The sequence below is a fragment of the Melanerpes formicivorus genome, unplaced genomic scaffold (genome assembly GCF_026170545.1).
Source record: "Melanerpes formicivorus ecotype bairdi unplaced genomic scaffold, bMelFor1.0.p_v2 SCAF_12, whole genome shotgun sequence".
NCBI classification, from domain to species: domain Eukaryota; kingdom Metazoa; phylum Chordata; class Aves; order Piciformes; family Picidae; genus Melanerpes; species Melanerpes formicivorus.
This window is the reverse complement of record NW_027142364.1, coordinates 285,895-308,987: the sequence shown is the minus strand read 5'-3', so window position 1 is coordinate 308,987 and position 23,093 is coordinate 285,895. Positions and strand designations below refer to the sequence as shown.

The 23,093-nt window shown below is 57.7% G+C and overlaps 3 protein-coding genes across 4 annotated transcripts in view; 2 read left to right on the top strand and 1 right to left on the bottom strand.

Moving 5' to 3' along the window:
- The window catches only part of KCNAB1 (potassium voltage-gated channel subfamily A regulatory beta subunit 1), an 80,673-nt gene extending 79,571 nt beyond the window's left edge, over window positions 1–1,102 (top strand). Inside the window, exon 14 of one of the 2 annotated variants that reach the window (XM_068144864.1) lies at window positions 660–1,102. In XM_068144864.1, the coding sequence (XP_068000965.1) occupies window positions 660–749 (90 nt within the window). In that variant the 3' untranslated portion in view covers window positions 750–1,102. The remainder of the gene's footprint in view (window positions 1–659) is intronic. The other variant, XM_068144865.1, reaches the window with a different exon arrangement.
- Window positions 1,103–4,892: 3,790 nt separating this feature from the next.
- On the bottom strand, window positions 4,893–9,872 carry SSR3 (signal sequence receptor subunit 3). The gene is made up of 5 exons (XM_068144863.1): window positions 9,690–9,872; window positions 8,775–8,901; window positions 6,342–6,440; window positions 5,973–6,104; window positions 4,893–5,420 (listed from the first exon to the last, which is right to left on the bottom strand). Exons 1-5 carry the CDS (start codon window positions 9,826–9,828, stop codon window positions 5,354–5,356), a joined length of 564 nt encoding a protein of 187 aa, XP_068000964.1. The 5' UTR covers window positions 9,829–9,872; the 3' UTR covers window positions 4,893–5,353.
- Window positions 9,873–10,134: 262 nt separating this feature from the next.
- Window positions 10,135–23,093, top strand: part of TIPARP (TCDD inducible poly(ADP-ribose) polymerase) — a 44,717-nt gene continuing 31,758 nt past the window's right edge. Inside the window, exons 1-2 of the mRNA XM_068144858.1 lie at window positions 10,135–10,271; window positions 11,553–11,658. The gene's annotated coding sequence lies outside the window, so the exon portion shown is untranslated. The remainder of the gene's footprint in view (window positions 10,272–11,552; window positions 11,659–23,093) is intronic.

The window sequence follows — 23,093 nt, the reverse complement described above, 5'->3', positions numbered from 1 at the left end:
GTGGCATCTCAGCTGAGGTGGAGGGGTCAGCTCCATGCTGGGGGGGACAACACCAACCCTGGGATGGCTCCTCCCTGGAGGTGGTCAAGGCCAGGCTCGATGAGGCCTTGAGCAAGCTGGGCTGGTGGGAGGGGTTGGAGCTGGGTGATCTTGAAGGTCCCTTCCAACCCATTCTGTGAGTCTATGAATAGGTTGTTCAGGGAGGTGGTGGAGTCCCCATGCCTGGAGGTGTTCCAGAACCCTGTGGCCATGGCACTTGGGGCCAGGGTTTGGTGGCCACGGTGGGCTTGGGTTGAAGGTTGGACTGGATGATCCTGGAGGCCTTTTCCAACCCAACCCAGTCTGGGGAAAGACCTCCAAGATCATCAAGTCCAACAAGACCATGGCCACTACTTGGTGACTTGTGGGTGCCAATGTGGGCACCCTGGGAGGGAACCTTATTGAGCTGAGCTGCAGCTGCCGATGTGGACACCTTGGGAGGAAACTTTCTTGTGGTGAGCTGTACATTTGGACACCCTGGGAGGAAGCTTTATTGAGCTGAGCTGTAGGTGTCAGTGTGGACACCCTTGGAGGAAGCTTTCCTGTGGTGAGGTGTAGGTGTCCATGTGGACTCTCACTCATGGAAGCTCCATTAACCATCAGGTCTCTCCCCCCTTCAGGTCCTCCCAAAGATGACCTCCCACATTGTCAACGAGATAGACAACATCCTGGGGAACAAGCCCTACAGCAAGAAGGACTACAGGTCCTAAGGTGCCACAGGAGCTCCTTGGCCTGCATGGTCTCCCAAGGGCTCTGTGCACCAGGACAGCTCTGACTTACTCCCACCAGAACCATTCAGCAGCCTGCTTGCTGCTCGCTGTCTTCTCCTGCCGCTGGATCCTTCCAGCTGCCTGCTCTTGCTCCTAACCTGCAGTGAAATTTCAAAGCACAGTCAAAATCTCCCTCCCCCCTTTCTCCCCCCCTTTCTCCCCCCTTTCTCCCCCCTTTCTCCCCCCTTTCTCCCCCCTTTCTCCCCCCTTTCTCCCCCCTTTCTCCCCCCTTTCTCCCCCCTTTCTCCCCCCTTTCTCCCCCCTTTCTCCCCCCTTTCTTCTCCCCCCTTTCTCCCCCCTTTCTCTCCCCCTCCCTCCCCTCTTTCTCTCCCCCCTTTCTCCCCTCTTTCTTCCCCCCTTTCTCCCCTCTTTCTCCCCTCTTTCTTTCCCCCCTTTCTCTTCTCCCCTCTTTCTTTCCCCCCTTTCTCTTCTCCCCTCTTTCTTTCCCCCCTTTCTCTTCTCCCCTCTTTCTTTCCCCCCTTTCTCTTCTCCCCTCTTTCTTTCCCCCCTTTCTCTTCTCCCCTCTTTCTTTCCCCCCTTTCTCTTCTCCCCTCTTTCTTTCCCCCCTTTCTCTTCTCCCCTCTTTCTTTCCCCCCTTTCTCCCTCTCCCCCTTTCCCCCTCCCTCTTTCTCCCTCTCCCCCTTTCCCCCCCTCTTTCTCCCTCTCCCCCTTTCCCCCTCCCTCTTTCTCCCTCTCCCCCTTTCCCCCTCCCTCTTTCTCCCTCTCTCCCTTCCCCCCTCCCTCTTTCTCCCTCTCTCCCTTCCCCCCTCCCTCTTTCTCCCTCTCTCCCTTCCCCCCTCCCTCTTTCTCCCTCTCTCCCTTCCCCCCTCCCTCTTTCTCCCTCTCTCCCTTTCCCCCCTCCCTCTTTCTCTCTCTCTCCCTTTCCCCTCTCCCTCTCTCTCCTAACCAAGAATGATCTCGGATTTTCTTCCTCTTGATCAACTCCAGTTTGATTTTGACTCTATTCTTAGCACCTCCTGCTTTGTGCTGTAGAAAACCAACAACCAACCAAAAGAAAACACTTGTAAAGCAAAAAAAAGAAGAAGAAGCAGCAGCAGCAATGACTCCTTTCTAAGCTTCAGGCACTTGGGCATGCCAAGAAGGATGTACAGATTTATTTTTTCAATGAAGACAACAGAAAAAGAAGAAGAAGAAAAAAAAACTAACAACAAACCAAACCAAAAGAACAAAGCCAGCTGCAGCTTCAGGTCTGAATAAAAGCCACCCCTGGGGAAGCCTCAGCTCGAGAGTTGCTTCAGGGGGAAGAGCTCAGAAGCTCAAACTTTCAGGGTTTGCCCTCTTGAGCTGAGTGGAGGAGGGCAGGCAGGGAGCGAGGGAGGGATTCCCACAGCTGCAGAGAGGGCAGCAGCTCCAAGGGCAGCCTCCAAGGGCATCCTGTCCAACCCCTCTGCAGCCCCAGGGACAGCTCCAGCTGCAGCAGGCTGCCCAGGGACACATCCAGGCTGAGCTTGAATGTCTCCAGGGATGGAGCCTCAGCCACCTCCCTGGGTAGTGTCTCCCCAGCCTCACTGTGCAGAACTTCCTCCTGGTGTCCAACCTAACTCTGCCCTGCTCCAGTTCCAAACCCTTGGCCCTCATCCTATCCCCACAGCCCCTTCTGAACAGTCCCTCCCCAGCCTGCCTGCAGCTCCCCTTCAGGTACTGGAAGGCTGCTCTGAGGTCTCCCTGGAGCCTTCCCCAGGCTGAACAGCCCCAACTCTCTCAGCCTGTCCTCACAGGAGAGGTTCTGCAGCCCTCTGAGCATCTTGGTGGCCTCCTTTGGACCCCCTCCATCAGCTCCAGGTCCTTCTTGTGTTGGGGGTCCCACAGTTGGCCCCAGCCCTGCAGGTGAGGTCTCCCCAGAGCAGAGGGGCAGGATCCCCTCTCTCCATCTGTGGCAATAGGCACTGGCAGCCCAGGCTGCCCTTGGCCTTCTGTGCTGCCAGTGCCCATTGCTGGCTCCTGCCCAGCTTCTCCCCGACCAGCACCCCCCAGGTCCTTCTCTGCAGGGCTGCTCTCCACCTCATCACCCCCCCACCCCCCCCCCAGGCTGTATTAGATAGCGCAGCTCCTAACTCCATCATTCTCTCAGGTCTGGAGTGCACAAACCTCAGCCCAGGGTAAGCCACTGGGGGGCTTTGCAGCTGCAGAAACCTTGCCTCTGCTTCTGCCTGCTTGGAGACAGAGCCATCCCAGCCAAGCCCAAGGAGCTTCTTAAGGGTAGGAATTATTTAAGCTAAAACCAGGCCAGGCACAACCAGGTGCAGGCTGTGGTGGAAGGGTCACTTTTCATACAGGCATAGGATGGGAGGGGGTTGGAAGGGACCTCTGGAGGTCATCCAATCCAACCCCCCCATGCCAGGGCAGGGCACCCAGGACAGGGCACCCAGGAACACATCCAGGTGGGGTTGGAAAGGCTCCAGAGAAGGAGACTCCACAACCTCTCTGGGCAGCCTGCTCCAGGCCTCCAGCAGCCTCCCAGGGCAGAAGTTTCTCCTCCTGTTGAGGTGGAACCTCCTGGGTCCCAGTCTGTGCCCATTGCCCCTTAGCCTGCCTCAGGACACCACTGACAAGAGCCTGGTCCCTGCTACTTGCCCCCCCCAACCCTCAGCTGTTGATAGACATTGATCAGCTCCCTCTCAGCCTTCTCCTCTCCAGCCTCAGCAGCCCCAGGGCTCTCAGCCTTTCTTCACAGGAGAGCTGCTCAAGTCCCCTGAGCATCCTCATAGCTCTCCTTTGGACTCTCTCTAGCAGGTCTCTGTCTCTCTTGAACTGGGGGAGCCCAGAACTGGACACAGGCCTCCAGGTGTGGCCTCCCCAGGGGGAGGAGAACCTCCCTAGCCCTGCTGGCCACACTTTTCCTGCTGCACTGCAGGACACCATTGGCCCTCTGGGCCACAAGGGCAGAGTCAGTGCTTTAACTTCTGGAACTGGCCATAAGTAAACCATGCAGGAATGTTAAGACATATTTAGGGTTGTTTTGGTTCTTTCATCCCTCCCCAGCAGCTGGTAGTAAATATTTCTCTGCTCCTTTCCCCACCTTCTAGCACCAGCTGGCTTTGTAAGATGATTTCAGTCAGCACTTCTTGCTCCTGGAGTATTTCCAAGGGGGGGAGGCTCAGCTATGTACAGTTCTTTGTAGGACCCTTGTATCCTCCTCCCTTCCCCCCAGGCTGAGCTGCAGGAGGTGTGAGCCACCTGAGCAGATCCTACTACCTGAGTTGTCTCCTCCTGTACTTACTCTGATGAGCTGTGTGTAACTGAACTTGGCTGCTGTACTACCCAGCAAGGCAGTTCTGACCTTGACTTCTGCTTGGACACAATAAAAGCATTTTGTGCATCTCATCTTCTCCTGGGAGACCTCTTGCTCACAGCCAGCTGCACTTGGGGCCAGCAGGGGTTTGGGTGGAAGCTGGGGATGTATCACCCCAGCCCCTTCAGGGCCATGCTGCCCTTCAGCTGCCTCCCCTGGTCAAGGGACAATCAGCTTGGGGTGGGGGAGTTGGGTAGAGCTGGGGAGCAAAGGGCTGGGCTTGTCAGAATCATGGAGGTGGGGAAAGAGCTTCAAGAGCTGGGAGACTGAGACTGGAAGAAATCCTTTCCAGGGAGGGTGGGGAGACCCTGGCAGAGGTTGCCCAGGGAGGCTGTGGCTGTCCCCTCCCTGGAAGTGTTTCTCCTGCCCAAGCTGGGCTTGAACACTTCCAGGGAGGAGGACATCCACAACCTCCCCAGGGAGGAGGACACCCACAACCTCCCTGGGCAACCTGAGGTTGCCCAGGGAGGTTGTGGATGCCCTCCTCCCTGGAGGTGTTCAAGGCCAGGCTGGATGAGGCCTTGAGCAATTTGGGCTGGTGGGAGGTGTCCCTGCCCCTGGCAGGAGGGTTGGAACTGGATGATCTTGAAGGTCCCTTCCAACCCAAACCATTCTAGGAGCCTCTCATTTGAGGACTGCTCTCTTCTGGAAGCAGAGCTGAGCTCTCCTTCCCCCCACACACAGAGCCTGCTCCCACTGCTTGCCCAGGAAAAGACCTTTTTATTCCCTCCCTTTCCCCCTCATTAAGAGTGGAGATGCAAAGAACCAACTGACCAAAGCAAACCTTTTATTAAAGCTCCCCAAGTTAACAACCAGGACGTGGTGGCTTTGTCCCTTCATGCTGAGTGGCTTTGGCTCAGTCCCCAACCCCACAGGAGAGATCCTGGGGCAAGCTTTTGAGTGCAACCCCCTGTGCTGGTGTGCCAGCAGTCCCTTCAAGGTGTGCCTGTGGCCCCACCCCACCTAGGTGGTGCTTCTCAGTGAGGTTTGGTAACTGCTCACAGGCTTCTCCCCCCCCCCCCACTGCTAAGCAAAACCCAACCAGAAGGGAATTATGGCCTAACACCACAGAAAGACAGCAAATGGAGCTGCAATTCAATCAGATTGGAGCCAACCCCTCCCTGCCAGACCCTCAAGCATCCACCCTGTATAAAAAACAACCCCAAACAAGCCATGTGTGTCCCTCCTCCATTGGGGGATGGCAGAACACAACTGCTGTGGGGTTTGGGGTCTACTTGGATCCTGTAGACAGCAGAGCAATCAGGCCAGAGGAAGCACTGATGGACAGGATGTAGTTCCTGGAGGGAGAAGGTTAAGGATGTGCCTTGGTTCATAGCTTGAATTGTTTTGGACAGAGGGAGTGGAAAGAGAACCTCTGCTGTGAGAGAGGTGAGGTTGTTCAGCCTGGAGGAAAGAAGGCTCCAGGGAGACCTCCTGGTGGCCTTGCAGGGTTTCAAGGCACTGAGCAGAAAGCTGGGGACAGGCTTGTGAGCAGGGCCTGCTGGGACAGGACATGGAGGGGATGGTTTGGAACTGAAAGAGGGAGATTCAGACAGCAGAGAAGAGATTTGTTAGGATGATAGTGGTGAGACCCTGGCCCAGGTTGCCCAGGGAGGTTGTGGATGTCCTCCTCCCTGGAAGTTTCTCCTGTCCAACCTGGGCTTGAACACTCCCAGGGAGGAGAACATCCACAACCTCCTGGGAATGTTCAATCCCAGGTTGGATGAGGCCTTGAGCAACCTGGGCTGGTGGGAGGTTGGACCTAGATGATCTTTAAGTTGCCTCCCAACCCAACCCACTCTATGAACCTATGACCAAGACCCTGTTTGAAGCTTGGCAGTGAAGGATACACAGTGGGGTTGAAGTTCTTCAGCACAAAGAAGGAAGCAATGATGACCAGGACCAGGAAGAGAGTATTGTTGTAGAAGATGGAGAAAGTTGTTGCTTCATAGTCTGCAACTTCATTTTTCTTCCACAGAATCCTGGGAGCAAGAAGAGAGATTGGTTTGGGGGGACTGAGATTCAGGGCAGCCCTTCAGAGCCACCCTTCTGACACCCACTGCTGCTCCTGGCCCAGCCAGCTGCCAAACTCAGTCACTGAAGCCAAACCCCTGCATCTGCACATTCAAATCCAGCCCAGAGCTAGTCCCTAACAACCTGCCTGGAGATCTTAAAGCTTCCAGGCACTGCTGCAAGCCAGGAGGGCCCAAGAGAGTTACCTTTCATCCTTCTCCTTCCGAGACATCTTCCTGTTGTCTGCCTCGGAGAGCTTGCGAGTGACCTCCTTGGAAACAGCATCTTCCCTTTTCTGTGCCACCCTGCAGAAGGAGAAACCACCCCTTGAAGCTGCAAAAGCCAAGGGAAAGCTTCCCTGGGGCTTGGGGGGGAGTTGCATTCACACTGAAGGGGGAAGCTTTGTGGCGACACCAAACAGGTTGGCTGAGCCGAAGGGCAACAGAGAGCCTGGATGGGGCCCTTGGTGCCAAGGCTGAGTTGATCAGATGGTGCTGGGGGAGAGGTTGGACTGGAGGAGCTCAAAGGTCTTTTCCAGCCTGGTTTGGTCTATTCTATTCTATTCTATTCTATTCTATTCTATTCTATTCTACTCTACTCTACTCTACTCTACTCTACTCTACTCTACTCTACTCTTATTCTATTCTGTTCTATGCTACTCTAATTCTATTCTGTTCTACTCCTATTCTATTCTACTCTAGAATAGAATAGAATTTATTCTATTCTACTCTAGAAGAGAATAAATAGAATAGAATAAACCAGGTTGGAAGAAACCTTCAAGACCATGGCATCCAACCTATCATCCAACACCACCCAACCAACTAACCCATGGCACCAAGCACCCTGTCAAGTCTCCTCCTGAACACCTCCAGTGATGGTGACTCCACCACCTCCCCAGGCAGCCCATTCCAATGGGCAATCACTCTCTCTGTGTAGAACTTCCTCCTCACCTCCAGCCTGAACCTCCCCTGGCACAGCCTGAGACTGTGTTCTCTTGTTCTGGTGCTGCCTGCCTGGGAGAAGAGACCAACCTCTGCCTGTCTACAACCTCCCTTCAGGGAGTTGGAGAGAGCAATAAGGTCACCCCTGAGTCTCCCCCTCTCCAGGCTAAGCAACCCCAGCTCCCTCAGCCTCTCCTCACAGGGCTGTGTTCCAAGCCCCTCACCAACTTCATTGCCCTTCTCTGGACACCTTTCAGCATCTCAACCTCCTTCCTAAACTGAGGAGCCCAGAACTGGACACAGGACTCAAGGTGTGGCCTAATCAGTGCAGTGTACAGGGGCAGAATGACCTCCCTGCTCCTGCTGGCCACACTCTGCCTGATGCAGGCCAGGATGCCATTGGCCCTCTTGGCTGCCTGGGCACACTGCAGGCTCATGTTCAGCCTACCATCAACCAGCACCCCCAGGTCCCTCTCTGCCTGGCTGCTCTCAGCCACTCTGACCCCAGCCTGTAGCACTGCCTGGGGTTGCTGTGGCCACTGTGCAGCACCTGGCACTTGGTTGTGTTCAATCTCCTGCCCTTGGACTCTGCCCACCTGTCGAGGTCCCTCTGCAGAGCCTCTCTGCCCTCCAGCAGATTCTGTTCTTATTCTATTCTATTCTATTCTATTCTATTCTATTCTATTCTATCCTACCCTATCCTACTCCATCCTACCCTATCCTACTCCTATCCTATCCTACTCCTATCCTATCCTACTCCTATCCTATCCTACTCCTATTCTGTTCTAACAAGCAATATGAAAATCCTAGACTGGCTCAAGCTGGGAGGGAGCTGAGAGACCATTCCTCCTGCTGATTCCTTGGAGTTTCAGAATCACAGAATCAAGCAGCTTGGAAAAGACCTCAGAGATCATCAAGTCCAACCTCTGACCTAATCCCTAACACCTCCTGACAACTAAGCCATGGCTCCAAGTGCCACATCCAAGCCTTTTGTGAACACCTCCAGGGATGGTGACTCCACCACCTCCCTGGGCAGCACATTCCAGTGGCCAATTACTCTTTCTGGGAAGAAAGACTAATTACACTAATTTAGACTAATTATTTACAGAATGAGAGAATCCCAGAGTGGTGAGGGGGGTGGAAAGGACTTCTTGATACCATCCAACTGTCCTTTGAGGACAGACTGAGGGAGTTGGGGTTGTGCAGGCTGGAGAGGAGAAGGCTCCCAGGAGACCTCATTGTGGCCTTCCAGGATCTGCAGGGGGCTCCAAGAAAGCTGGGGAGGGACTTTTGAGGGTGTCAGGGAGGGATAGGACTGGGGGGGGATGGAGCAAAACTAGAAGTGGGGAGATTGAGATTGGATGTGAGGAAGAAGTTGTTCCCCAGGAGGGTGGTGAGAGCCTGGCACAGGCTGCCCAGGGAGGTGGTGGAAGCCTCCTGCCTGGAGGTGTTTGCAGCCAGGCTGGATGTGGCTGTGAGCAACCTGCTGTGGTGTGAGGTGTCCCTGCCAGGCACACATAATTACAAGATAGAAAAATAACCCCAAAGCAGCCAATGAGGAGATAATTCTGATTAGAACAGCTTCTGGAGTAGTATTGCAGACATTTCTCTGCATTAAAAACCCCCCAAGAAGTGCTTTGACTTGTGCTAGACTGTTGACCAATCCATTCTGCTCCCCCCCAGCCCCCAAACACTTACTTGTGCTTGAGGACAAACTTGACATTCTTGTAGGCAAAAGCTACCAGGTAGGTACTGATGAGGGTCATAACACTGTAGAGAACTGCAGACTGAACAAGGTCCATGTGCCATATCCTCCAGTAAAGCCCTTAGAAGGGACAAAAAAACACCACACTTTGAGCGGTTTCCCTCCCCTCTGCCTCCTCCACAGGGGTCCTACACAGCTCCTGCCACCCCAGAGCCAATTCCCGCCGAACCAGCCGCGGGGGATGGGGGTGGAGGTGCTCGAACTGCGTTCAAAATGCTTTTCCAAGAGAGAAATCCCTTGTGCTTGCGGCTGGAAGGGGCCTTGCGAGGGACCACGTCAGCAGCCTGCCCGCCGCGGGCAGCGCCGCCACTGACACGTCACAGCTCCGCCGGCAGCTCCTCCATCCGCCCAGCACCCCCCCGAGGCAGCCCCCCCCCGCCCGGGCCGGACCCAGCACCGCACGCAGCCAGCCGGCAGCACCCTGCGGGGGGCGCCGCACCGAAGCTGGGGGCAAGGGAAGGCTCAAGCAGCCCCCAGACTGCGGCGGGCCGGGAGCCCCAAGAGGGCTGCGGGAAACCTCTAACCAACGTGTGTCCCCCGGCCCCCCAACGATCTGCTTGCCCACCTCGGCGCCTGCTGCCACTCCTCGGGGCCTGCTTCCCCTCTGACCCCCCTCCCCGCCACGGTCAGCTGCCACTCCTCGGGGTCTGCTTCCCCCCATGATCTGCTCCCCCCCCTCATCATCTGCTTCCCCTGCTCGGGGTACGCTGCCACTCCTCGGGACCTGCTTTCCTGCCCCCCCCCCCCCCCCCCCCCCCCCTTCACGATCCGCTGCCACCCGTCAGGGTCTGCTTCCCCCGCTCGGGGCCTGCCCCTTCTCCCCGCCCCGGGCGCTCGGCGCGGCTCACAGATGGGGATGGCGGAGACGATGAAGGCGTTGCCGAAGAAGAGCGCCGAGGATTTGGCCGAGAGGTTTCGGCTGAAGTCCTGCAGCAGCAAATCCTCCTCCGACTGCTGCCGCCCGCCGGGGCCGCCCTTGGGAGCCATGAGCCTGCGGGACGCGGGGCCGGGCACCGTCAGCGCTGCGGGAACCGCTTCCGGGTCAGGCCGCCAGGGGACGCGCGGGACGCGCGGGGCGGGGCCGGGCACCGTCAGCGCTGCGGGAACCGCTTCCGGGTCAGGCCGCCAGGGGACGCGCGGGACGCGCGGGGCGGGGCCGGGCACACTCAGCGCTGCGGGAAGCGCTTCCGGGTCAGGCCGCCAGGGACGCGCGGGGCGGGGCGGGGCCGCGGCCGAGCACTTCCGGGGGGCGGCGGCGGGAAGCTGGCAGCAGCTGGCGGGAGGCTGGCAGCCCTTGGGGCCGCGATGGCTCTGGATGCCCCGGCTCCGCCGTGGCTCTTGCTGCCTCCCGTCGCCGTACGGCTGCCTCCGGAGCCCGGCCCCGGCAGGTCCCCGGCGGCAGCGAGCTCCGGGCCCGGTGGCTGAGGCAGGTAGGTGCGGGAGGGGCCTGCGGGCGCCCCGGGGCTGCTGGCTGAGGAACGGTTGGGCTGAGGGAATGTCCTGCCCCGCCGGAACCGGTGCCTTCTAGAACCGGTGGGGCTGGCGGTGCCGGTGTGTGCTGTGCTGGGGTCACGCGTGCCGGAGCTCACCCGGGAGCAGCGGTGCGGCCCCGGCGCCGGTAAAGGTCAAGGGCGCCCGGGGGACAGCGAGAAGAGTGTGACAGCAGGCCCAGGAGGTTCTCTCTCCCTCTGCTCTGCCCTGGTGGGGCCACAGCTGCAGTCCTGGGGCCAGCTCTGGGCTCCCCAGCTCAAGAGAGACAGAGACCTGCTGGAGAGAGTCCAGGGGAGGCTGCAGAGCTGCTGAGGGGCCTGGAGCAGCTCTGTGAGGAGCAAAGGCTGAGAGCCCTGGGGCTGAGAGCCTGCAGAAGAGCAGCCCCAGAGGGGAGCTGAAGGCTGGGGGCAAGAGGCTGGGGCCAGGCTCTGCTCAGTGGTGCTCAGGAACAGGCCAAGGGGCACAAAGTGGCAGCCAGGAGGTTGGATCTGAGCAGGAGGAGAAAGTTGTTTGGTGTGAGGGTGCTGGAGGCCTGGAGCAGGCTGCCCAGAGAGGTTGTGGAGTCTCCTGGTGTGGAGAGCTTCCAACCCCCCCTGGGCACTGTGCTGCTGGGCAAGCTGCTGTGGGTGCCCTGCTGGAGCAGGGGCTTGGGCTGGGGGAGCTCCAGAGCTCCCTTCCAACCTCCCCCATGCTGGGCTTCAAGTCCAGTGGAGCCAACCTCATTGTTTTGCCTTCTAGAAGCATTCCCTGGTCTCTCCACATGCTTCCCATTGGGAGAGCCATGGGAAGTGCTCCCTGGGGCATGGCTTTTAACACTCCTCCTGCAGACTGGGGTTGTGGCATGTGGGAGCCTGCAGAGCTGTTGGGAACTACCACCAGGGTCTGCCTGGAAAGAAGGTTTTGCTGGTGTGATGCAGCTGTGGAGCTGCTGCCCTGATGAAGCTGGGTCCTGAGCCTGGCTCTGGAAGTTTGTGATGGTAGAGGTTTGTCACTCCCATCCCTGCAGGGGTTTCCAAGCTGTGGTGCTGAGGTGTGGTTTGGGGGTGGCCTGGCAGTGCTGGGTTAAGGCCTTAAAGGTCTCTTCCAACCTGAACACTTCTGTGATTGTAGAGGCTTTAGAGTTTGTAGCAGATGCCCAGGCTGAGGGTGGCCTTTCCTGCTGGGAGGTGTTTGTGCACAGCCTGTGTGCAGTGCTGTCACTAATGCCCTCTTCTCTACAGGCAGTGCTGGGAGCTGTGCTGCTGCTAGCAAGACCTTTCCCCTTGCCTTGGAGCTGGGCTGGATGAAGCAACACCTCAGCCCAGCAGATGAAGCTCAGAAACACCTGTGAGTACCAAGGGCAGCTGTGCTGCTGCACAAAGGCAGGCCTGGGGCTTCTCAGCTGCCACCTCAGCCTCCTCCTGCTCCTCATCCCACAGGCAGGGACACCTCTGCTGGGTCCCAGTGATGGTACTGGGAGATGTGGCCTCTGGGGCTGGTCAGCAGCTGCTGGTGCATGAATCCTTGCTGCAGTTCAGCAGCACAAGCAGCTTTCCTCTGCCTGGCTCTTACCTGCAGCATTGTGCTGAGATGCTTTTGGTGCTGCTGAGCAAGCTGGTGATGCCTCCTAGGCCTCATGGGGTTGTAATGATAGTGAGCTACCCAAAATGGGGAGATGGAGATTGGCTGTGAGGAAGAAGTTGTTCCCCAGGAGGGTGGTGAGAGCCTGGCACAGGTTGCCCAGGGAGGTGGTGGAAGCCTCCTGCCTGGAGGTGTTTGCAGCCAGGCTGGATGTGGCTGTGAGCAACCTGCTGTGGTGTGAGGTGTCCCTGCCCATGGCAGGGGGGTTGGAGCTGGCTGAGCCTTGAGCTCCCTTCCAAGCCTGCGAGTTCTGTGATTCTGTCTCTTCTAATTGTTTCTGTGGCTTAAAATGGAAGGGGGAAAAAGCCCCAAACAAACCAAACTAACCCCCAAACCACAGCAGGTTTGTTTAACAGTAACAAGGAGCTTGTGGGGGTGTGGGGTTCAGATGAGCTGATTTTCTGTGTGGATGTCACTGAGCTCATCAGAGATGCTTTAGCACATTGTTACCTCAAGGTCATAGCATCAAAGAATGCTTTGGGCTGGAAGGGACCTAACTGTAACCCCCTGCCATGGGCAGGGACACCTCCCACCAGCACAGGTAGCTCAAGGCCTCATCCAGCCTGGCCTTGAGTACCTCCAGGCAGGAGGCAGCCACAGCCTCCCTGGGCAGCCTGTGCCAGGGTCTCCCCACCCTCACTCTCAAGATTTTCTTCCTCATTTCCAGTCTGAACCTCTCTCCTCCAGCTCAAAGCCATTTATGTGACACTTGGGTACCTCCTCCTGCCTGTTTCCAATGTACTGCCCCTCTGGGTTACATGAGCATGGTCTGAAATTACTGCAGCCACTTCTTCTGCCAGAGGCAAGTGACCTCAGCCTGCACCAGGGAGAGGTTAGGTTGAAGAGGAGGAACAATTTCTTTGCTGCCAGAGTGGTCAGGGCCTGGCAGAGGCTGCCCAGGGAGGTGGTGGAGTCCCCAGCCCTGGAGGGGTTCAGACAGCTGTGGCCATGGCAGCTGGGGCCAGGGTTTGGTGGCCATGCTGGGGTTGGGCTGATGGTTGTACCCAGAGGGCTTTTCCAACCTGAAGTGTTGTCTGAGCTGGTGTTTTGCTGTTAGAAGGCCTTGGGGGATCCCTGGTGAGAGTGGCTCCCCAACAGCAGTGGAGGTTGGTCTTGGCTCCTTCCTAAAGCACCTAGCAGGCAGCAGCAGTCCCTGAGCAGTGGGAGGGTGCAGTGGGATGAAGCTGAGCTTGTCCCTGCTCTGTGCTTCCCTGGGCAGGCTGCTGGCACTGTGGGGCAGCAGCCTGTAAGGATGATGGACAGCAGCTGCTCCAGGCAGTGGCATGCTGAAAGATGGCCCTGAGAAAGCAACTGAAGCCTTTGCTTTTCTGCCAGCCCTGGCCCTGGCCAGCTGTGGCTGCAGGCAGAGCATTGCCCACAGCAAACACTCACTGGGGCTGCAGACTCACTTGGGTTTCCTCAGCCCTGCTGCCCTAGAAGTAACTTGGGCCCCTGATTTCTGTCAAAACAACTCAGGGTCCTGCTTGAGTGCTGCAGCCTCCATTGTGCTGGCAGCACCTTGGCTGAGTCCTGCTCAGAAGCCATGGGCAGCATGAGGAGCCAGAGCCAGAGGAACAAGGGCAGAGCCAACCTCTCCTGGCACCAGGAACCTGAGTGCTGTTGCCTCTGCAACCCTTCCCCAGTTCCTGTCTAAAGCACAGCAGTGGTGGGCAATGCTCTGGAAGGGCACAGGTTGTGTCTTTGCTGCTCCTGGGCCCCAGGCTGGGGCAGGATGGGTTCCATGGAAGCACCACTCAGTGGGTACACAACTGGCTTGAGTGAGGGCTGCACCCAAAGGGTGGCTGGCAGTGGTCCATGGCCAAGGGGAGTCCCTCAGGGGTCAGCACTGGGACCAGGCCTGGTTAACATCTTTGCTGCTGCCATGGACAGTGGCAATGAGGCTCCCTCAGCAGGTTTGCTGATGGCACCAAGCTGTGTGGTGCTGCTGACAGCTGGAGGGAAGGGATCCATCCAGAGGGAGCTGGGCAGGCTGGAGGAAAGGGATCCATCCAGAGGGAGCTGGGCAGGCTGGAGGGAAGGGATCCATCCAGAGGGAGCTGGGCAGGCTGGAGGGAAGGGATCCATCCAGAGGGAGCTGGGCAGGCTGCAGAGCTGAGCCCATGACAACCTCATGAGGTTCAACCAGACCAAGGGCAAGGTCCTGCAGCTGGCTCAGGGCAATCCCAGGCATTGATACAGGCTGGGCAGGGACTGGCTTGAGAGCAGCCCTGGAGAAAAGGACCTGGGGGTGCTGGGGGAGGAGAAGCTCAACAGGAGCCAGCAGTGAGCACTGGCAGCCCAGAGAGCCAAGCAGAGTCTGGGCTGCAGCAAGAGAAGTGTGGCCAGCAGGGCCAGGGAGGGGATTCTGCCCCTCTGCTCCACTCTGCTGAGACCACAGCTGGAGCTCTGGGGCCAGTTCTGGAGCCTCTGTGCCAGGAAGGATCTGGAGGTGCTGGAAGGTGTCCAGAGAAGGGCCACGAGGAGGAGCAGAGGGCTGGAGCTGCTCTGCTGTGAGGACAGACTGAGGGAGTTGGGGACTGGAAGGCAGAGTCTCTAAGGCAGGTGATTAGAATCACTTTGCTGCTTAGCAGACTCTTCTTGCTGAAAGGGAAGTGCAGTGCTGTGCAGCTGCTGTCAGCAGCTGGTGCTCAGTAGTGCTTTTGGTGGCTGCTGTCCTCAGGTGTCCCTCAGAGGGATTCCTAAGCACCCTCAGCAGTGTGTCCTTTTGCAGGGCTGTGATCAGTATCACACAATCCCAGGGTAGAGGAGTTGGAAGGGACCTCTGGAGGTCATCCCACAGCTCCTTTGTCTCTTGCTGAGCATTGCTCAGCTCCCCTCTGGGGCTGCTCTTCTGCCGGCTCTCAGCCTTTGCTCCTCACAGAGCTGCTCCAGGCCCTCCAGCAGCTCTGCAGCCTCCCCTGGGCTCTCTCCAGCAGTTCTCTGTCTCTCTTGAGCTGGGGAGCCCAGAGCTGTCCCCAGGACTGCGGCTGTGGCCTCCTTATGGCAGAGTAGGGAGGGAGTAGACCCTCCCTGGGCCTGCTGGCCACACTCTGCCATGCCCCCCAGGAGGTCATTTGCTTTCTTGGCCTCAAGGACACATTGCTCATTGCAGGAGTAAGGTTCAGGAGGAAGCCTTCCCCTTGAGCTGTGCCTGGCAATGCTGGAGGGAGCTCTGCACTCTCACCCTGGCTAGAGGAGACCTGCCCAGGTTGCTTTCCATGTTGCCTTTTCCATCCCCTCCCCTCTGCTCCCCAGCACTCAGCTGGGAAGTGAATTCCATGGCTTTGAACACTGCTTTGAGTTTTCCCATGCAGGTGAGATCTGAATCCCAGCTTTGCTGCCTCAGTGCTGGGAGCTGAGCTGTGTGGAGAATGAAAGCAGAGCAGAGAGCAGGAGCTTGGCTGCAGCTGAGACTCAAAGCCTCTCTTTGTTCCCAGCTGCTCAGAGCCCTCTGTTGGCTTGGCTGTGTTGAACCCTCTCCTGCAGCAGGGGATTAAAGTGCTGAGGGCTGGGTCAGCTGAGTGGGGCTTGCTGAGGCACAAAAGCCAAACCTGCCTTGAGTAAACACAACCTGAGCAGCCTGCAGGAGAGGCTTTCCAGTTCCTCTGTGTGCTGCTTTGTTTGGGAGCACTCTGGGGCTTAAAACTGGAGATCTCACCTGGCTGGGTTCTGTTTCCTTTGTTCAGCCCAGTGGTTTCTGGCTGTGGTTTAGAAGGTAGCCCCAGAAAGCCAGCTGGAGGAGCAGGCTGGGGAGGGATGGCACTGGCTGAGGCAGGGGTGCTGTCAGACACAGCTTGGAGAGGAAGGCTTGAGGAATGAGCTGTGCCTCTGGGAGGAGAGGAGAATGGTTGGGTTAGAATAGAATAAACCAGGTTGGAAGAGACCTTCAAGATCATCACATCAAACCCAACCAACCAACTAACCCATGGCACCAAGCACCCCATCAAGTCTCCTCCTGAACACCTCCAGTGATGGTGACTCCACCACCTCCCCAGGCAGCCCATTCCAATGGGCAGTCAGTCTCTCTGTGTAGAACTTCTTCCTAACATCCAGCCTAAACCTCCCCTGGCACAGTCTGAGACTGTGTCTTCTTGTTCTGGTGCTGCTTGCATGGGAGAAGAGACCAACCCCCACCTGGCTACAACCTCCCTTCAGGGAGTTGTTAGAGAGCAATAAGGTCACCCCTGAGTCTCCTCCTCTCCAGGCTAAGCAACCCCAGCTCCCTCAGCCTCTCCTCACAGGGCTGTGCTCCAGACCCCTCCCCAGCTTTGTTGCCCTTCTCTGGACACCTTCCAGCAAGTCAACCTCCTTCCTAAACTGAGGGGCCCAGAACTGGACACAGGACTCAAGGTGTGGCCTAACCAGTGCAGTGTACAGGGGCAGAATGACCTCCCTGCTCCTGCTGGCCACACTCTTCCTGATGCAGGCCAGGATGCCCTTGGCCCTCCTGGCTGCCTGGGCACACTGCAGGCTCATGTTCAGCCTACCATCGACCAGCACCCCCAGGTCCCTCTCTGCCTGGCTGCTCTCAGCCACTCTGACCCCAGCCTGTAGCTCTGCCTGGGGTTGCTGTGGCCAATGTGCAGCACCTGGCACTTGGATGTGTTCAATCTCCTGCCCTTGGCCTCTGCCCATCTGTCCAGCCTGTCCAGGTCCCTCTGCAGAGCCTCTCTGCCCTCCAGCAGATCAACTCCTGCCCCCAGCTTGGTGTCATCCCCAAATGTACTGATGATGGACTAAATGCCCTCATCCAGATCATCAATGAAGATGTTAAAGAGCACAGGGCCCAGCACTGATCCCTGGGGCACACCACTGGTGCCTGGCTGCCAGCTGGCTGTGGCACCATTCACCACCACTCTCTGGGCTCAGCCTCCAGCCAGTTCCTAACCCAGCTCAGAGTGCTGCTGGAGGCCTGGAACAGGCTGCCCAGGGAGGTGGTGCAGTCTCCATCTCTGGAGAGCTTCCAGACCCACCTGAGTGTGTTGCTGTGTGGCCTGCTGTAGGTGAGCCTGTGCTGGCAGGGGGTTGGACTTGATCACAGAGCCATAGAATCAACCTCAGAGATCATCCAGTTCGACCTATGACCTACCACCCAGCACCTCCTGCCAACCCCACCATGGTTCCAAGTGCCACATCCAAGCCTTTCCTGAACCCCCCAGGGATGGGGACTCCACCACCTCCCTGGGCAGCACATTCCCAGGGCCAATCTCTCTTGCTGGGAAGAATTTTCTCCTCACCCTGAGCCTCTCCAGAGGTCCCTTCCAACCTCTACCACCCTGGGATTCTGTCATCTTCCTCTGGGTTAGAAACAGGGAAGATTGTTGCAGTCATCACAGAATGACAGAATCCCCTTGGTTAGAAGAGACCTTTGAGCACTGCCAGCTCAGCACCAACCCAGGGCCCTCAGCACCACATCTCCAGGGCTCTGAAACCCCTCCAGGGATGGAGACTCCACCACTGCCCTGGGCGGCCTGGGCCAGGCCTTCACAACCCTTTTGGGGCAGAAATTGTTCCTCATGTCCAACCCAAACCTCCCTTAGTGAACAGGAGGATGTGATTCTATGATTACTGTGTGGATTGCTGGAGCTCTGGGTCCAGTTCTGGAGCCTCTGTGCCAGGAAGGCTCTGGAGGTGCTGGAAGGTGTCCAGAGAAGGGCCAGGAGGAGGAGCAGAGGGCTGGAGCTGCTCTGCTGTGAGGACAGACTGAGGGAGTTGGGGTTGTGCAGTCTGGAGAGGAGAAGGCTCCAGGGAGACCTCCTTGTGGCCTTCCAGGATCTGCAGGGGGCTGCAAGAAAGCTGGGGAGGGACTTCTGAGGGTGTCAGGGAGGGATAGGACTGGGGGGGATGGAGCAAAACTAGAAGTGGGGAGATTGAGATTGGCTGTGAGGAAGAAGTTGTTGGCCATGAGGGTGGTGAGAGCCTGGCACAGGTTGCCCAGGGAGGTGGTGGAAGCCTCCTGCCTGGAGGTGTTTGCAGCCAGGCTGGCTGTGGCTGTGAGCAACCTGCTGTGGTGTGAGGTGTCCCTGCCCATGGCAGGGGGGTTGGGACTGGCTAAGTCTTGAGGTCCCTTCCAGCCCTGGCAGTTCTGTGAGGCTGCTTCCTCTCTCCTGTCACTTGTTACAGCTCCCACCTGGCTCCAACCTCCTTTGAGGGTTTGTCAAGAAAGATAATGGCAGCTCCAGACCCCCAGGAGCCTTCCCCACCTCTCCCCCACCTCATGCATGCAGCAGCATGGAGGTGAACCCAGCAGAGCACATCCCTGAGCTGCTCTCTTCTGAGCTGCTGCAGGGATGCTTTGCTGTGCTCCCCTTGGCTGCCTGAGAGCTGGAGTCTGCTGCCTTGCTGTGAAGCTGTGCCTGAAGGGAGCTCAGGGTGGCAGATGTGACCCAGTTTTTGGTCTCTTCAGATGCTCTCATCTGTTCCACTTTCCTCCTTTAGCTTTTCCACAGGGCTGCTTGCTGTGCTCTGCCTGCAGGCCAGATGAATGAAGTCATTGCTGAGCAGCTTCTCCTGGGCTGGCTTGCTCAGCACTCATCCCAGAGGCAGTGTGGAGCTGACCACACTTTCTGGAGGCAGCAGCAAGGCAAACAGAATGGAAAACAACTGAACTCATCCCCCTGGCTGGGCTGGGTGGGAGCCTCACTGCCTTAAAACCTGCCTGGGCCCCAAGGGTGGTGGGGAATGCCCTCAGCTCCAGGCTGTAGCCAGGCTCAAGGAGTGTTCCCCAGGCCTCAGTACTCTCTAGTGTCCTCATCAGTGATCCAGAGGAGGGCTACCACTTCCCCTGCTTGAAGATCACGTTAGGTGGGAGACAGCAACCTGAGCAACCTGCTTGGACTCAAGGAGGCAGAGATTCATGCAGTGGTTTGGCTTGAAGGGACCTTGATGAAGTTTCTCCTGGCCAACCTGGGCTTGAACACCCCCAGGGAGGGAGGCATCCACCACCTCCCTGGGCAGCACATCCCCAAGGCCAATCTCTCTCTCTATGGAGAACTTCTTCCTCATCTCCAGCCCAAACCTCCCCTGGCACAACTTGAGACTGTGTTCTCTTGTTCTGGTGCTGGCTGCTTGGGAGAAGAGACCAACCCCCACCTGGCTACAACCTCCCTTCAGGGAGTTGGAGAGAGCAAGAAGGTCTCCCCTGAGCCTCCTCTTCTCCAGGCTAAGCAACCCCAGCTCCCTCAGCCTCTCCTCACAGGGCTGTGCTCCAGACCCCTCCCCAGCTTTGTTGCCCTTCTCTGGACACCTTCCAGCATCTCAACATCCTTCCTAACCTGAGGAGCCCAGAACTGGACACAGTACTCGAGGTGTGGCCTAACCAATGCAGAGTACAGGGGCAGAATGACCTCCCTGCTCCTGCTGGCCACACTGTTCCTGATGCAGGCCAGGATGCCCTTGGCCTTCTTGGCCCCCTGGGCACACTGCAGGCTCCTGTTCAGGCTGCTATCAATCCCTACCCCCAGGTCCCTCTCTGCCTGGCTGCTCTCAGCCACTCTGACCCCAGCTGTGTGGTGTGGGGGCTGGGGGAGCTGGTTCAGAATGAGCATTCCAAACCCTTCTGCAGCTCCACAATGTCACATCCATCAGTTTGTGTTCTGCGTGTCCAGGGAGAGCCCAGCCTGAGGGTCTCCACACTCCACATGGTTTCCACTGCTCTGAGAGACCTCCACCAGAGGGTGCAGCAGCGCCACAGAATGCCTGCAAAGCAGACCAGGGTGGGATCACTTTGGTGCCTTAACTCAGGTGTCTCACTCAGCTTCCAGGCTGGCTGGATGCTTTCATCAGCTTGATGCCCCCAAGCCTCTCTCTCTGCCCAGTGCCAGGTCCATGGGTGGCTGTGTGATGCTTGCCAGGTGAGCAGGTTAGGAAGGTTCATTGTGAACTAGAGCTCTCTTTCCTGTAGTCCTGTTTGTGCAGCAGTCCTGATCCTCCCCTTTCACACAGTCACAGAGTGGTGGAGATTGGAAGGGAGCTCTGGAGCAGCCCAAGCCCCTGCTCCAGCAGGGCACCCACAGCAGCTTGCCCAGCAGCACAGTGCCCAGGGGGGGCTGGAAGCTCTCCACACCAGGAGACTCCACAACCTCTCTGGGCAGCCTGCTCCAGGCCTCCAGCACCCTCACACCAAACAACTTTCTCCTCCTGCTCACATGGAACCTCCTGGCTGCCACTTTGTGCCCCTTGGCCTGTCCCTGGGCACCACTGAGCAGAGCCTGGCCCCAGCCTCTTGCCCCCCAAGCCTCTTGCCCCCCAGCCTTCAGCTCCCCTCTGGGGCTGCTCTTCTGCAGGCTCTCAGCCCCAGGGCTCTCAGCCTTTGCTCCTCACAGAGCTGCTCCAGGCCCCTCAGCAGCTCTGCAGCCTCCCCTGGACTCTCTCCAGCAGGTCTCTGTCTCTCTTGAGCTGGGCAGCCCAGAGCTGTCCCCAGGACTGCAGCTGTGGCCTCACCAGGACAGAGCAGAGGGGTCTAAGGTTCCTGTCTCTATGGAGTAGCAACAGGGCACAAGGGAGGAACAGGAATTACTTCAGTTGGTCACTTTCTGATCATCTCAGTCCCCAGCAGAGGAGGGTCCCAGGCTCCTCCTAAGGCTGCAGCATGAAGCTGGACAGTGGTGCAGCCTGCTCCTGGCCTTGACAACCCTTTCCATGGAGAAACTTCCTCGTGTCCAACCTAAACAACCTGGCCTGTGGCCTGTGGCCGTTTCCAGGGGGACCAAGGAGGGATGGAGGCCAGCAGGTGTCACTGCAGGCCAGGCTGCCCGAGTCCAGGAGGCACTTGGGTCCCTCCCTCCTCTCTCTTCCCTTTCTTTAGTGAACAGCCAGTGCCTGGTTTCACCCTGCTGTAAACACAGCGAGCACTTCATTAGCTTAAAACCAATCACACCGCTGAAGTGGCCAGGCTGAGTGTGGAGGCAGGCTGGAAGAAACCACAGAGAATGGACCCAGCTCTTCATGGATGCAGCTTGGAAAGGAGAGAAGAGAAGCAGGAGTGGATGTGAGCAAGAGTTTTGTTCCCCCAAGAGAGGTCAGGGACTGGCAGAGGCTGCCCAGGGAGGTGGTGGAGGCCCCAGCCCTGGAGGGCTTCATGTGGCCATGGTTTAATGGTCCCAGTGCTCTTGGCTTGAAGGTTGGACTGGAGGATCTGGGAGGTCTTTTCCAGCCAAGCCAATTCTGTGCAGAAGGGATGGCTCTAGGTGTGGACTGTAGAATCACACAACTGCCAGGCTTGGAAGGGACCTCAAGGCTCAGCCAGTCCCAACCCCCCTGCCATGGGCAGGGACACCTCACACCACAGCAGGTTGCTCACAGCCACATCCAGCCTGGCTGCAAACACCTCCAGGCAGGAGGCTTCCACCACCTCCCTGGGCAACCTGTGCCAGGCTCTCACCACCCTCATGGGGAACAACTTCGTCCTCACAGCCAATCTCAATCTCCCCACTTCTAGTTTTGCTCCATCCCCCCCAGTCCTATCCCTCCCTGACACCTTCCAAAGTCCCTCCCCAGCTTTCTTGGAGCCCCCTGCAGATCCTGGAAGGCCACAACAAGGTCTTCTGGGAGCCTTCTCTTCTCCAGCCTGCACAACCCCAACTCCCTCAGTCTGTGCTCACAGCAGAGCAGCTCCAGCCCTCTGCTCCTCCTCCTGGCCCTTCTCTGGACACCTTCCAGCACCTCCAGAGCCTTCCTGGCACAGAGGCTCCAGAGCTGGACCCAGAGCTCCAGCTGTGATCTCAGCAGAGTGGAGCAGAGGGGCAGAATCCCCTCCCTGGTCCTGCTGGCTGTGCTGTAGGTGGTAGAAACTCTCCTCAGCTGTCTCAGAGGCTTTGTGTGACTCAGAGCTGGGCCAGTGGAGTGCTGCTGGATCCCAGCCCTGTTAGGTGCTCACCCCAAGGCTGTAGGAAGAGCTGGCAGCAGGCGTGGCCAAAAGCAGAAGCACCAAGAAGGCCTCTTCAAGCTCCCCCCCTCTTTGTCTCCCCTGGCTGTGGGGAGCAGATGCTTGAAACCTTTCAGCTGGGGCTGAAACTCTCTTCTGACCCAACCAGTTCCCTGAATCTCTGCTCTCTGTGTGCCTGCCATTCTCTGATGGGAAGTGGACTCTGGCAGCAGGCTGCTTGGCCTGGCAGAGCTGGCACACCTGACTGAGCAGCTCCATTCTCAGGGCCTCTCTTTCCCCATCTGCTCCCTTCTGAAGCTGTTGTTGTTGACATTTCCTTTCCCCTTGGCACTCACCTCACCTGACTTGCTGGCACAGGCCCACCTGGGAGCAGGGGCAGGGCTTGGAATGTTGTTTGAAGGTGCTCAGCACTCCTCATCTGAGCAGTGGTATGGAAAAGCACCATCTGCTTGGCTCCTCTGGAAGCATTCCAATGGCAAAGGGGAAAGAAAGAGAGGGGGGGAAAGAAAGGGGAGTGGAAAGGAGCTGCGGAGCTGAAGGCCTGAGTTTCAGTTTCATTTAGGTGAGAAAGGTTCCTCTTCCATCCTGCCAATGAATTTAGCAGGGGGAGAGCCCCTGGAGGCACTTGAAGCCAAGCAGAAGGGCTCTGACTCTGGGGGCAGAAGGAGATAGGGAGGATTCAGCAGCTCAAGAGGAACAATTTTTCTGCCTGTGTTTTTGTTCTTCCCTCGACTTTGGCCATTCAAATCTGCTGCTCCACAGCCAGGAAAGAGGCAGGAGACACTTGGGTGCTCCCTTGGAAGTGCTAACCAGCTCCAGTGCTGTTGTGTGACCCAAGGGGACCTACATCCCCCTTCCCCTAGCCTCTGACTTGCTGCTTAGCCTTGGAGAGGCCTCACTCTGTCTCTGGGCTTAATTGTTCCAGCAGCCAAAGCTGCAGGGCAAAGATTCATTGCAGCAGAGTATTCCAGGCCAAGAGCTCCCAGGATTTCCTGTGGCATGGTTGGTAATGCACTGCTCAGCACCTGGTGGAAAATCCATTGCTGTAGAGCCCTTGGGAAGACATTGGAAGGGTGATTGGGAGACAGGAGAGGGCAATCTCGTGGAGGGAAGCCCTGAGGAGTCCCCCTCTTGATGTGCTGTATGCAGGATTCCTTCAGCCCCACGGAGGGCAGGACTACACCGAGCTGCCTTCCCCAGAGGATGCCCTGGGAAGGAAGCTGCTGGTAGGTTCTCATCCTTTCCTTGGAGGGAG